Genomic DNA, 13,103 nt, shown 5'->3' on the forward strand with positions numbered 1-13,103 from the left:
TAGAATCACGTGTAGTAAACTTCACCATTGACAGCAGTCGGTCCTTCCAGAAATGCATAGCTAAGAAGGCCCATATAGCCTTGCTCAATCTCTACCCTTTGAAAAATCAAAGCCTTCATCTGGCCGCAGGGCTTCCGGACTGTAGTGCAGGCCGCTGCGGTCTCACATATCGATGGGGGGGAAATGCTATCCTGACAGGGATCCCAGCTGCTCACTTAACTCCTCTAAAAGCTGTCCACCCCGCTGCAGCATGGAGGGGGAGCACAGACGTTTGACCGAATTACCCCCATTTTACGCGAACTACATTGGCTTCCACTCAAGTCAGGATACTGTTAAGACTGTATGTATCGGCTGCAAAGTAGTCATGAGTAGCACACCAGCGTACCTGGTGGCTAAGCTCCACATATCTGGTGGCACACGCTCCTCGCGCAGCAAATCGTCCAACCTACTTGAATCATAACTCACCCGCAAACAATCGTTCTCTTGTCATGCACCCACTTTCTGGAACTCAATCTGGTCGTCAGCTTGGAATGCCCCCACATTTCTCCAATTTCACAAATCTCTCAAAACATGGCTCTTCATCAACACCTGACCAAGGGCAAATTCCAATGGATGCAGATGCCGATGCACAGACCTCACAGTACTGCGCTACTGTTTAAGATGCCAGCCAAAATCCTGGCTGCCCACATTCTGTAAAGCGCTCCGCTGCTCTCAAGCTAGGTTTGTGCTTTAAAGAATAAAATAAAAAAATACTAGTGTTATGAGTGTGTGTCATAGGTGCACGTGTCATAGGCCATCATTTCAACTTGAAATGACATTTCATAGGTGCACGTGTCGTAGGATCACATTCCATTCGTGCATGTGTTGTAGGTGCTTGTGCCGTAGGCGCATGTGATGCATGTTTTATGACCCCACGTTGCAGGAGCATGTTTCGTAGGAACATGTTTGTATAGTAGGAGCACTTGTAGTAGCTGCACATGTTATCGGAGCGCATGTTATAGGAGTTTGTGGCAAGAGGGTGTAGTAGGAACGTGTGTCGTAAGAGCACATCATTGCATATGTTGTAAGATTGTGTGTCGTACGTTTTGTAGGAACACATCTTAGGAGCATGTGTCGTAGGAGTGTGGTGTGAAAGTGTAAGAACACATGTCGCAGGAGCGCATGTCATAGCGTTTGTCATTGGAGCGTTTGTCGTAGGTGCGCATGCAATAGGTGCACACGTTGTAGGCGCAGATGTCATTGGTACACTTGTAGGAGCATCTCTAGTAAGTGCATGTGTCGTAGACGCGTGTCGTAGTGCTACATATTGGAGGCACGTATGTCGTAGGAGTGTGTGGTAAGAGGGTGTCTTGGGAGAGCATCTCGTAAGACCATATGTTGTAGGAGACATGGCGCAGGAGCATGTCTAGTAAGTGTGTTGTGGGAACGCGGGTGTCATAGCAGCACGTGTTGCAGGAGCACTTGTTGCATTAGTGTAATGTGTAGGAGCATTTATCATAGGAGCGCATGTCAGAGGAGTTTGTGGTAAGAGGATGGTGTAGGAGTTTGTTTTTTTTTTTAAACTTTTATTTTTGCTGGCAGTGGCAGTTGACATACACACACATCAGATCGAGAGTATGGTCTTTAAACATGACAAAGTACATTACACTGGGATGTTCACACACAGTAGCATACATTTGCAGATAACGATCAGCTTAGTGCCATATTGGGGAGCACAATGTACAGAAATGGGGTCTAGGGCGAGCTATCAGCCAAAGAGGTAGCATCGAGAGCGTTGAGATAGCTGTTGAAGGCAGTCCAAATGTTTTTGGGCCGGGACCGGCCTGGGAGGGTAATAATGTAGTCCTCCTCGCAGTCTCGGGACCAGGTCACCAAGTTCAGCCATTTCTGGAAAGTGGGGGGTGCCGAGCGGTTCCAGTTTTGAAGAATACATTTTTTAGCAATTGCACAGCATACATTTAATAGCCTGGCCTCTCCTCTGGCGCCCTCAGCATCCCACTGACCAAACAACACCCCCATCGGGTCAGGCTCAAGCACCGCATCACAGAGTGCGGACATGGTCTTAAGAATCTCATCCCAGAATGGGGCCAGGTTGGGGCAATCCCAGAACATGTGGAGATGACCGGCATCTTCCGCCCCACAACGGGGGCAGAGTCGCTTGTCGGAGTGGGCGAATTTGGAGAGTCTGCGTGGCGTATAGTATAGCCTATTCAGCAGCTTGTACTGCATGGTGCGATGTCGAAAATTAAGGGAGACCCTACTGGTGTGGGAGCACATTTTACCCCACAGCTGCTCTGAAATAACAACCCCCAGTTCAGAGGCCCAGTCCTCCCTCGCCCTGGGGGGTGGTGTTGCTGAAGCAGTGAGCAGGAGTTTGTACAATGATGAGACCACTCCCCGCGCCCCCCCGGAGTTGGCAATGTAGGAGATGGCAGGGTGGTCTGGGGGTTCGCTGGGGAAAGTGGGCCAAGCCGCCCGGAACGCTGCGCGGAGTCGGTAATACTGAAGTAGCTCGAGTGGCGAGCCCGAGTGGGCTGGTTTCCACGTCTGTGGCGTTATGAATACCCCATCCGGGTAAAAGTCTGTAAGGGCCAGATAACCCAGGTCCCGCCAGTGCCGTGCCAGGGCTGAGTCATTCGTGGGCTCCAAACTGGGGACCCGCCATGCGGGGAGCCATTTGTAGTAAGGGTGAGTCTCGGGGGCAGCAGCGAATATCTGCCTCCAGGCAAACAAGGTGGTCTGGACGGGGTCTATGGGAGAGTCAGGTTCATATTTCGGGTGTAGAAGTAAGGACATAATGTTAGCACCGGAGGCAGCAATGATTTCAAGCCTGACATGCGGGCGGGAAGGAGGACCAGGATACCAGTATGTGGCAAATTGTGCCTGCGCCGCAGTCCAATAGCTCATCAAGTCAGGGGCCGTGAACCCGCCCCTATCATAGGGAAGGGACATAGCACCCCACTTTTTCCGCACCGCGCCGGAATGCCACAAGAATTGGGCACACAGCTTGTGCAGATCAGTGAAGTAACTATTTCCAGGCCAGATGGGAACATTTGTAAACGTGTACAGGAACTTAGGGAGCAGTATCATCTTGACCAGCGACAGCCGCCCGGCTAATGATAAGGGAAGAGAGCGCCAGCGCTCTAGTTTGGTTTCGGCCAGTGCAGCCAATGTCACATAGTTGTCAGCCAGAAGGGTCTCCCTGGCCAGGGACACATGAACCCCCAGATATTTGATCCCATTGGGAGACCACCTGAGCGGGATGGTGTAGGAGTTTGTGATGAAAGAATGTCGTAGGAGCGCCAGTTATAGCAGACTTCCTAGGAGCTTGTGTACTAAGAGCTTTCCGTAAGAGGGTGTCTCCTAGGAGCACATGTTATAGGTGTGTGTAGTAAAAGGGTGTGTTGTAGGAGCAAGTGTTGTAGGAGTGTACACACTATAATAATCCTATGCCTCTTTGTACAGCTTGTGCACATTAATTGAAGTACAAACTGCATCTTTCATACTAGCTGTGCTGAGAACATATATATTTCACAGTTCTGAAAACACATGAAAGTCAGGGCTGACTTTGATCTTGTTTAAACATTTGCGTTTTTAGAAGATGCACTGTTGGAATGTATGAACTGTGAAACTCATACGTTCTTAGCACGGGTGATTTGAAAAATGCAAGTTAATTCTGGGCATGCACGAAATATAGATGCATTCAAAACGTTAACTCAAAATCGGCCAAGTCGATTTCCAAAATGTTTGTTCATCATTTCTTGGTGAAATATAGGTGCATGCCAAAAAATTGGGAAAATGGAAGCAGCCAATTTTGAGATATTTGGAGCAATTTGTTTTCATTTTCCTAACGGAACACCCCATGTTAAACGCTGTTCAAAATGCCATACAAGTACAAGAATTCTAAACTGTGAAGCCGTTAATGTACAATTCTGAAATTTGACATGCCCATGTGGTTGCTTCAAAGTATTATTGTGGAATATTTTCAGATGTTCTCATGTAATGATTTGAAAGTTATTGAGAATGTATTTTCTAAAGCTTTATAGAGACTTTGTCTTAACCTTAACTATGCCTGCTCTAGCACAAAGACATAATACCTCTGACTTATTGATGGTGTATATTTCTCAGTATTCCAGGGTGGGATGTTTTCCTTGATGAGCTGTGCGGACTAATTGTATTTCACTACCAACACTCCCCATTCCTGTAGTTAAACCTGACTGCTCTGCCATTGTTACTACCTTAAAGTGGCCAGGGCTTTCCTTTTAGTTGGAACAACTGAAAACCTTTGTTAGATGGTTACACAGCCCTCAACAGAGGGTTATACAGAATTCTCCCTGACTATTAACAATGACACCTTGAGCAGGCGTTCATCAATCTCCCATGAGTGAGAGTTGTATGAGAAAGTTCTAGTCCCCTCAGGTCGACTGCTTTGCCTCCAATGTGAACAGGAAGTAAGAGTTCTTCCTCTGGGTATACTTTGTCGAGTGGAACTTGGATTTCGTCCATGTGTTTTCTCTGATTCCTGTCATATCACAGGTTCTCAGAAAACTACAGAAGTCAGGGTCCACCAGGATCTCAATAACCCAGACTCTGCCCAGTTAACATGGTACACAAAACGTTCAGCCTGATCAACCTCTCCTCGTTGAGTGTGAGGGTAGAGCAGCTTTCTCAATTGGGCGTCTGTGTCCTGCAGCGAACCCTTGGCAGCCCCACCCTATTGTCTTGGCTACTGAGAGACTGAGGTTCAAGTAGTACAATCTGTAAAATAACATCATGGATGTTCTTCTTTCCTCATAATCATGCAACCAAGTCAATCTATGCAGGGATTGGATAATAACTTACCACCACGCTAGTTTAATCTTCCTGTGTCGGATTTGAACCCGGTTTTAATACTTCTCAGGGTGGCTCGGTTTGATATTTTGCATTCTTATTCTTTGGGATTGCTTACCATTATGATGATTATCATTTCATCTAGGCAAGTGGGTGATTGCCAGGCCTTTCCTTTCAAGCTCTTTGCCTAGTTTTCTTCAAGGAGAAAGTGACTGAGGGTGAGGCTGTCTTCCTTCTCAGCGTCGTCAGACATCCACTAATCACAGAAGGCCCATCTTCCCGTTACCCTCTGCTTTAATCTTCTAACAGTGAAGTGTCTTTGCCTTTAATGCAAGAGGTCGCTTGTCTACTATGTCTCGGATGAGGGACATCAAGAAGGATGGGCAGTTATTTATGGTTTATGCTAGGGCTAATGTTGGTTGATATGAAACCGATCCTGTCCAAATGAATCATACTCTCATTTCTGATTGCTACCATCTCGGCCAGTTAAGTGGTGCCTGAATGTCTCGGGCCCATTCCACCAGAGGCCTGATGGCGACGTATATGTTGCCAATGAGGTGTATTCATTGTGACATCTGTCAAGTGGCTATGTGGGCTTCTGTTCTACAGGTTTCATAATGATTTGGGAGTCTTTCCAAAATGAGTTGTGGAAGGAATCCATCAGAAGAAAAATGAATTCCCTTTAGTAATGTTCTTATGGATTTCTTATGTGGCCCTCCAGATGTTTGTGCTTCCACTCCCATGAGACCTAACCAGCAGACTCTGTGGTGAATGATCATAGGAGTTGCCCAAAACTACTGTAGGGCCACAAAATAAGTGACAATAGCGCCATCTTTCCAGAGATTCCTCATCAACCTTCTCCCCCTTACCAATAGCGTGTACACATTTTGGAATTCTGTGGTTCCCCTGCAGGTAAGTGTGGAGATGTGGGGGGTTTGAAGGCAAAATGGAGGTCATGAGGGCCATCCAGCTCCTTCTATACCACCCATCAGATCACATTTGAAGTCATGGTTGCGAACGCTGCCAAGCAGAGCCTTTGGGCACTCCTCTTAGCTGAAAACATTTTCATGGACAGACAGATGCTGGAGAATGAATTTCTAAGACTAGGAAACTATGGGGGAGATGATTAATCCATCATGAAAAACATTATCATTGGTAAATTATTTGTTCATTTCAACAGAAAAATCAACATTTCTTACCAAGCTATTTCTGCCTTTGTGAAATGTACTTTGCCCACCCAGCACAGTCCTCTCCTGGCCCTCTCTGATCCTTGCCTTTCTACTTCTTTCCACAGTCCAAGGTGCCGTGATCTTTGCCGAAATCCTTTGTTCGGTGAAACGCATGTTGGCTCGTGTGCTGGTGGTTATTGCCAGCCTGGGATACGGCATTGTGAAGTGAGTGAAATGTTTTTTGAGGCGATGTCATTTGTAGTGGGCTTCCTGACATTAAATTGTTTGTATGTTTTTTTCCCCCTTTGTAGTGGGGAAAAGGGGTATTGCTATTACAGTGAACAGAAAGCATATCCCATTAAGTTACCAACATAGTTTAATATTTATAGAATTAACCCCAAGACACCTGGAACTGTTGAGCGTGTGCCACCCCATGACACCTGGAACTGTTGAGCGTGTGCCACCATCCTCAAGTGCCTACCTAGAACTCCACACTGCGACTGTCCAACTGTTACTTTTTAACCATTGTCTGAGATCATAGTATATCTGTTCATATTGGCTGTTTTCTTTCTCTGTGCCAGTCAAATTTTAATGGTAAATAAATTGTTCTCAACTGATTTTCTTTTATTTTATTTTTTTAAGCCTTTTGCTAACATGTTTTCTTTATGCCATATGTTCAAGCTGTGAGGAGCACTGATGCACAGCTAGGCAACAGGGCAGCCCTTATTCTTTTCCTGGCCCACTTAGTAGTCATGGCTGAGCAGGTAAGGGAACCTTGAGCTTAGGTGCAGAGTGGTTAAACATATTGTTTAACATGCAAAACAACTAGGTAATTTCCACTCAGGGCTGTAGATCAAATGTGCTGGTTTTAGGTAAAGTGTATGCAAAAGTACTCTTCAGTGTCCCAGGGTCATTACCCTCCCATTAAGGGTCATTGGCAATGTCCAATGTCGAGCATCTATCTTGGGGCCCAAATACTATTGTCAGTATCCTGGTATCTGTAATAAATCAACTCTTTCTCAGAAATGAATGGGAGGGACAGATCATCTTTAATATCCAGATACTGTGACGTCCTAGTGAAGCACACATGCAAGTCACGTGTGCAGGTATGTCCTATGGGCAAGGGGCGGGGGTGGCAGGACGGGGAGAGACATGCGATTGATGCGGGTATATAGAGTTGGAGGGGAAGGAGTTGTGTATTCCAGAAGCTCTTTGTTTCCGTCCCTTATTTAGGAAGAGGCTGGTGGGACCATGTGGGAGAACACGATATTGGTGACGATAGGCCCCAGCCGTGCCGTAACCGCATTTGGAGGTGAATTTACTGCAGCGCCACCCGTAGTGAGCATTGGTAGGAGGGCCACCGCTGCAACTGCTCGTAATCCCGCCGTCATCACGGAAAGGGAGGCGGTCCACCTGCCTGTGGAAGTAGGGATCTTGCTATTTTCCAGCGGAGAGCCGCGCCGTGGTCTCAGAGCGCAGAAAATAAAGGGAGTCAGAGCTCAGCTCGAAGCACGCTTGTGAGAGGAGGCACAACGCTGGTGACTGCCCAGAATGTGCTACCAAGTGACTGCACAGTGAAGAAACACCACGCAGTAAGTGGCAATTGTAACACGACTTAGAGCTGATGTCACATGGGAGGACACTGGAGAACTACAAGCAAGCAAACACACAATAGAAAGTACCAGCAGGTGTGCAAGATAAGGAAACCACAGGACAAGCACCACATGCCCATGACAATTGAAAAGGCCTTAAGAATAGTTTAGCGAACTTTGTTTGGTCACACCAAAGGCCTGCCAGCCCCTGGGGATACCACACCGAGAAGAGCATGTCGGATACAGAAAGATACAGAGAATCTGACAGTGCCGCTGACACCACTGGAGGGGTACTACCCTCAATACTTCAGGAAAACCTTGCTATGAAATTACCGACTCATTTTGATCTGTCTGAAACCAGCAGTTTAGGACTCTGATGGAAGAGGTGGGCGAGGGATTTTGAGGTATATATCAAGGCCACAGTACCCCCTGAAAGACGAAAAAAGCACAGCCTGCTAACCCTTGCCATTGGACCAAATGTTTGTGAACTTGTAGGTGAGTTCCTAGATGGTTCCACTGACACCTGCACGGATTTAAAGACCGCTCTCACCGACTAATTCACAGCGCACACCAACATAGACTATAAGCGTCATATACTCCACACGACAGGGCAGACCAAAGGGGAATCGATGGACACTTTTGTAATGCATCTCCGCATTGGCCTCAAACTCTGTGATTGCAACAATTATTCAAACAAAGAAGCACTGCGGTCTCGAATAATTGTGGGATGTGTATGTGCTGACTTCAGGAAAAGATTGCTCCAAAAACCACGATGACTTTAGGAAACCCTTCACCTGGCAAGATCTGATGTGGCATTAGCCCTCCCGATAGAGGCCATGAGCAATGCAAAAATCTCCCCTGGACAATCGGACACCATTATCAAAATGGACGTGACTTCGCTACATAAAGGCAACAGTGAATCTTTCTGCTACTTTTGTGTATACAAATCTCCACACAGATACATCCGGTATCAAGAAGAACAATCACAGACAGCAGATCCAGTCAGTCAGTCAGCAGCAGAAGAAGTACGCAAGAAAGAATACCCTTGTGAAGAGTCGAGAAGGAAAGGCTATCTGTGTGCTCTACGGAACCCTGTGGTGAAGCAACAGAGCCCAATACTATTCCTCCAAGTAAACGACCTGCCAGTGGAGTTCTTAGTGGACACAGGAGCCATGGCAAATTTCATTAGCAAAGTAGTATACAACAACCTAATGCATTTATCCCTACAGATCTAAAACTCCTCTGCCATGCAACAGATACTTTATGGCACATTGTAAATAAAAATCACAGTCAAAGAGAATACCCATGCATGTCTTGGAAGCGGCCATGGACAGTGGGTGCATCTTAAGTTTCAAAGCTGCGTTAGACATGGGACCGATATGTACATTATCGACTCATGGCCCACAAATACCTTGACCCGTCCGCCAAAATAGAACCGTTATTTCCCACACTCTTTAAGGGGCTGGGAAAGCTGAAGAACAGGCAAATCAGCTTGCACATCAACCCAGAAATGGGTTCAGTAGCCCAAGCATTCCTGTAAACACACATCAACAGGTTGAGGAAGAACTACATAAATTATTGGAACAGGACATCGAGCCAGCAGCAGGCATCACTCCGTGGGTGTCACTGATGGTTGCAGTTTCCAAGAAAGATTTAAATGACATCCGGATATGTGTAGACAAGCAAAGACCAAACGAGGCCATCATGAGAGAACGCTGCTAAGCCACGCAAATTACAAACATGGTGCATTTGCTAAATGAAGCCACTATGTCCTCCAAATTAGACTTAAATAAAGGGAACTGGCAACTGGAACTGAGTGAGGAATCCCGATACATGACGACTTTCATAACGCACCAGGCCCTGTATAGGTACAAATGTCTGTTTTGGGGTATCATTGGCTGCGGAAATCTCTCAAGCGGAAATTCACAACATCAAACACATTCCCAACTGCCTCAATTGCAGAGACGATCTACTGGTTTTCAGGCAAGATCAAGAACATAACACACTGACGAGAGTATGCATGGCATTGGAAGTAGCCCACCTCACGCTCAACAGGGAAAAATGGGAGTTCGGGAAAGGGACCCTTTGTTTTTTTACACCTGTATTTTCAGCACAAGACATGAGACTGGACCCGGAAAAGGTAGCGGCCCTCACCAATGCAGAGCCTCCGGCCAACGTGTCGGACCTGAGATCATTTGTAGGGCTTGTCAGCTACTGTAAATGATATATTCAAATGATATATTCAAGATTTTGCATCCGTGAGCGAGTCGCTGAGAACACTTGCAAAACAGCAAATTCCTTTTGTGTGGTCTGGCTCCTGCCAGCAGGCATTCGAATCCATTTGCCAGCGCATTTCAGCAGCTGAAAACATGGCTTATTTTAATGCTACAGGAGAAACTGAGCTGGTTGTGGATGCCAGCCCCGTGGGACTGGGTGCCATACTAGCACAAACAGACCCTGCTGACAATTGGAAGAGCCACATTGTCTCCTATGCCAACACAAGCTTGTCCAGAACTGAACAGGCATACTCACAGGCCGAGAATGAAGGTTTGGCTGTAGTTTGGGCCTGCAAACACTTTAATTTATTCCTTTACGGTAAACCGTTTACAGTAGTCACCAACCATCAAGCCTTGCTTTTTCCATATGGAAACCCTAAGGCAAAAAATGCTCCCAGAATTGCAAGGTGGGGTTTAAGGCTCCAGGACTACAGTTTGCATATCATTTACCAGCTTGGGAAAGATGAAAAGCATGCAGACATTTTGTCTCCACACCCTATTGCCTAGTCCTAAACCTCAGTGGCTGACCTCGTGCAAGCTGTTTCTCCAAAAGGTGTTCATCTGGACCACCTTACGCAAGAGACGGAGAAAGACCAGGCCATCGTCAGATGGATTGAATCGGGCCGGTGGAAACAGGCTAAACAAGTGGGGGAAAGCGCCAGACCGGAAGTACAAGGAGATATAGGATGCCCAGTAGCAGTCAAAGAGCAGTTAGCCAAATCGCAAGACGGCCTACTCTTGATGAGCACAAAGATTGTCATTCCTCGAACTTTGCAAGGACGAATTCTAGACCTCGCGGAATAGTATCCGCCAAGAGAATGCTACGCCAGAAGGTACGGATTCCTCAACTAGACATTCAAGTTTAAACACTTGTCAAGCAATGTCCCACATGTGCGGTCGTCAATCCTCATACCAGACCTGAGCCCTCTATGCATGACCTTGCATCCAGAAACGGCATGTGACGAGATGGCCATTGGCTTTTTCGGCCCTATTGCTGGAGGAGAATACATACTGGTGGCAATGGATGAATACTCTCGATTCTCTGACATCCAGATAGCGCTCTCGACAGCAGCATATCCCACTATCCCCACCCTGGACAGAATGTTGACTGCCTTCGGAGTGCCAAGAATAGTGAAATCAGACAATGGGCCCCCATTCACAGTACAACACATTTGCGGAATACATGGGTTTCAAGTACAGGCGAGTCACGCCCTTATGGTCCCATGCTAATGGCACTGTAGACTGCTTCATGAGTAATGTCAAAAGGAATGTTCAAATTGTCCACCTGACGAGAGAACCAGTTGAGAAGATACAACTCCTGTGGGACTATCTGAACACTCCTCACAGCAACACAGTGAAGGTACCATCAGAAGTGATGTTTGGTCACAACATTCTCACCAGGCTTCCCCATGTCACGGTTCAGGAAGAAAGGTACGAAGAGGACAAGGAAATGCATGAACAGGAAACATGAGAGAAAGGCAATATGAAGCGACTGGCCGATTCATCTCGAAAGGCTTGTGTCAATGATCTGGTGAAATGAGATATTGTGGCTGTGCAGCAACCTCGGACCCATAAGAACATGGCTGCCTTCGACAGTACTCTAACTGTCACAAGGATCAAAGGGTCTCTTGTCAATGCGGAAGGAGAAAGAAAGAACGTAACTCATAACTCCTTGCACTGGAAGCTGCCTTGAATTGTAATGACTAGACCCCAGAGGTAGGATGAAGACTCAGAGGGGTGGGATGCCCCATAGGGGATGGAGAAGCATCGAGCGACGAAATGGCTGCCTTACAAGCAGGACTGGGTCCTGACCAAGGACAGGTGAGTGGTTCAGGTAGTCCTCCGAGGGTGAGGAATGGACCTATTGAAGAAATGGACTAAGACAATCTGTTGTGAAGAAGGGGGGGCATTCCAAGATGGCTGCCGGCAATGAGGAGACCTGCCGATGGCGCTCCCAAAACCTGATCTAATTATGGCGGATCCACCACCCCGCCAGCACATCAGAGAAGGAGCAGACAGAACTCGCGCAACGCCCGCCTGTTACAGGGGAAGTGAGTGACTTTAAAGAGGGAGAAGTAACTTTGCTTCCAGAACGAAGAAAGTATACCTGGTGGACTGTGGCGTCACCAGGCAAAGAGGCGGCGAAGTGAAGACCCAGGCACTAGTCAGCACCTAGGCTCCTACGGCAAGTCGCGAGCTGGGGAGGAGCGGAGGGCCAAGTCTAGAATGGAGAGACATCGTTTGGCCCCCAGGAGGGAGAGCAAGCTGAGCAGAATCTCTCAGAAGTAAGCGGCGTGGAGCCAGCGAGATCCCCGGCGGAGAGGCGGGACAGAGAGTAGACTTGCAGGAGAAGCAGAAGCAGCGGGGAAAGGACCGCAAATCCACGGTAAGCCAGCAGAAAGAAGGCGGCGAGTGCTGCGGGGTCCCCAGGGGATCAAGGAAGGGCGGGCGTAAAACGGTCCCTCCAGCGTATCTGTGGAGAGAGGCACAAGGGGCTGACGTCCTGCCCGAGGTGTGTAGAATCCACAAAGTAAAAACACTGCACTAGGAGCACAACAAGAGAAGCACACCAGAAGGGGAAACCCGGCACCATACAGCATGGCGAAGTGTGAGAGGCCGGGGTGTGGCCAAGACATTTACAAACTTAGCACTGGCAAGCCGAGGGGAAGCTGCACCCAAAAGGAGTCATGGCATGCCTTGAATCAATAAGGTATAGTAATTGTCATGCCGGCAAAATGAGGGCGGGGGAGAGATAAGAGAGCGTGGCACGCCACAGGTAAGGGGGGGGGAATAGCGGCAAGAAACACAGGTGAGAACCGATCAGGCGTGCCCAGATACAGAACGAGGAACAAGAGCGTGGGAGAGCGCAGCAGCCAGTGAAAGGGAGGAAAACTCACTTGGAGTGACGAAAGAGAGGGCATACACGCCTCTGTGCTTAATAGGGAAGCACACAACAAACACCCACAAGGGTACCCCCGGAAACTGCAGCGGCCCCAAATACCAAGAAGAGACATGACCACGAAATCTAAGGGGAGAAAAGGAAAGGCAGGCCAAACATCTGGGATGCACTGGGAACCCTCCCAACCATGTGGCCCACACAAGAAGCCAAAGACAACCAGGAAGGGTTGACAGGACCCAGCACCCCAGAGGACATAGAATCAATGACCCAATGTCACGGCAAGCCTTCCGAGGAGAAATGCTCACACTGCAGACCACCCTGGCCAAGACATTTCAAT

The 13,103-nt window shown here is 47.7% G+C and overlaps 1 protein-coding gene across 3 annotated transcripts in view; it reads left to right on the top strand.

Moving 5' to 3' along the window:
* The window catches only part of LOC138566710 (transmembrane protein 87A-like), a 1,181,601-nt gene that overhangs the window by 797,222 nt on the left and 371,276 nt on the right, over positions 1–13,103 (top strand). For all 3 annotated transcript variants that reach the window (XM_069644306.1, XM_069644305.1, XM_069644304.1), the window contains one exon: positions 6,125–6,224. In XM_069644306.1, coding sequence (XP_069500407.1) covers positions 6,125–6,224 — 100 coding nt within the window. The remainder of the gene's footprint in view (positions 1–6,124; positions 6,225–13,103) is intronic.

Source organism: Ambystoma mexicanum, chromosome 2p, assembly GCF_040938575.1.
Source record: "Ambystoma mexicanum isolate Mex_15411 chromosome 2p, UKY_AmexF1_1, whole genome shotgun sequence".
In the NCBI taxonomy this organism is placed as follows: Eukaryota; Metazoa; Chordata; class Amphibia; order Caudata; family Ambystomatidae; genus Ambystoma; species Ambystoma mexicanum.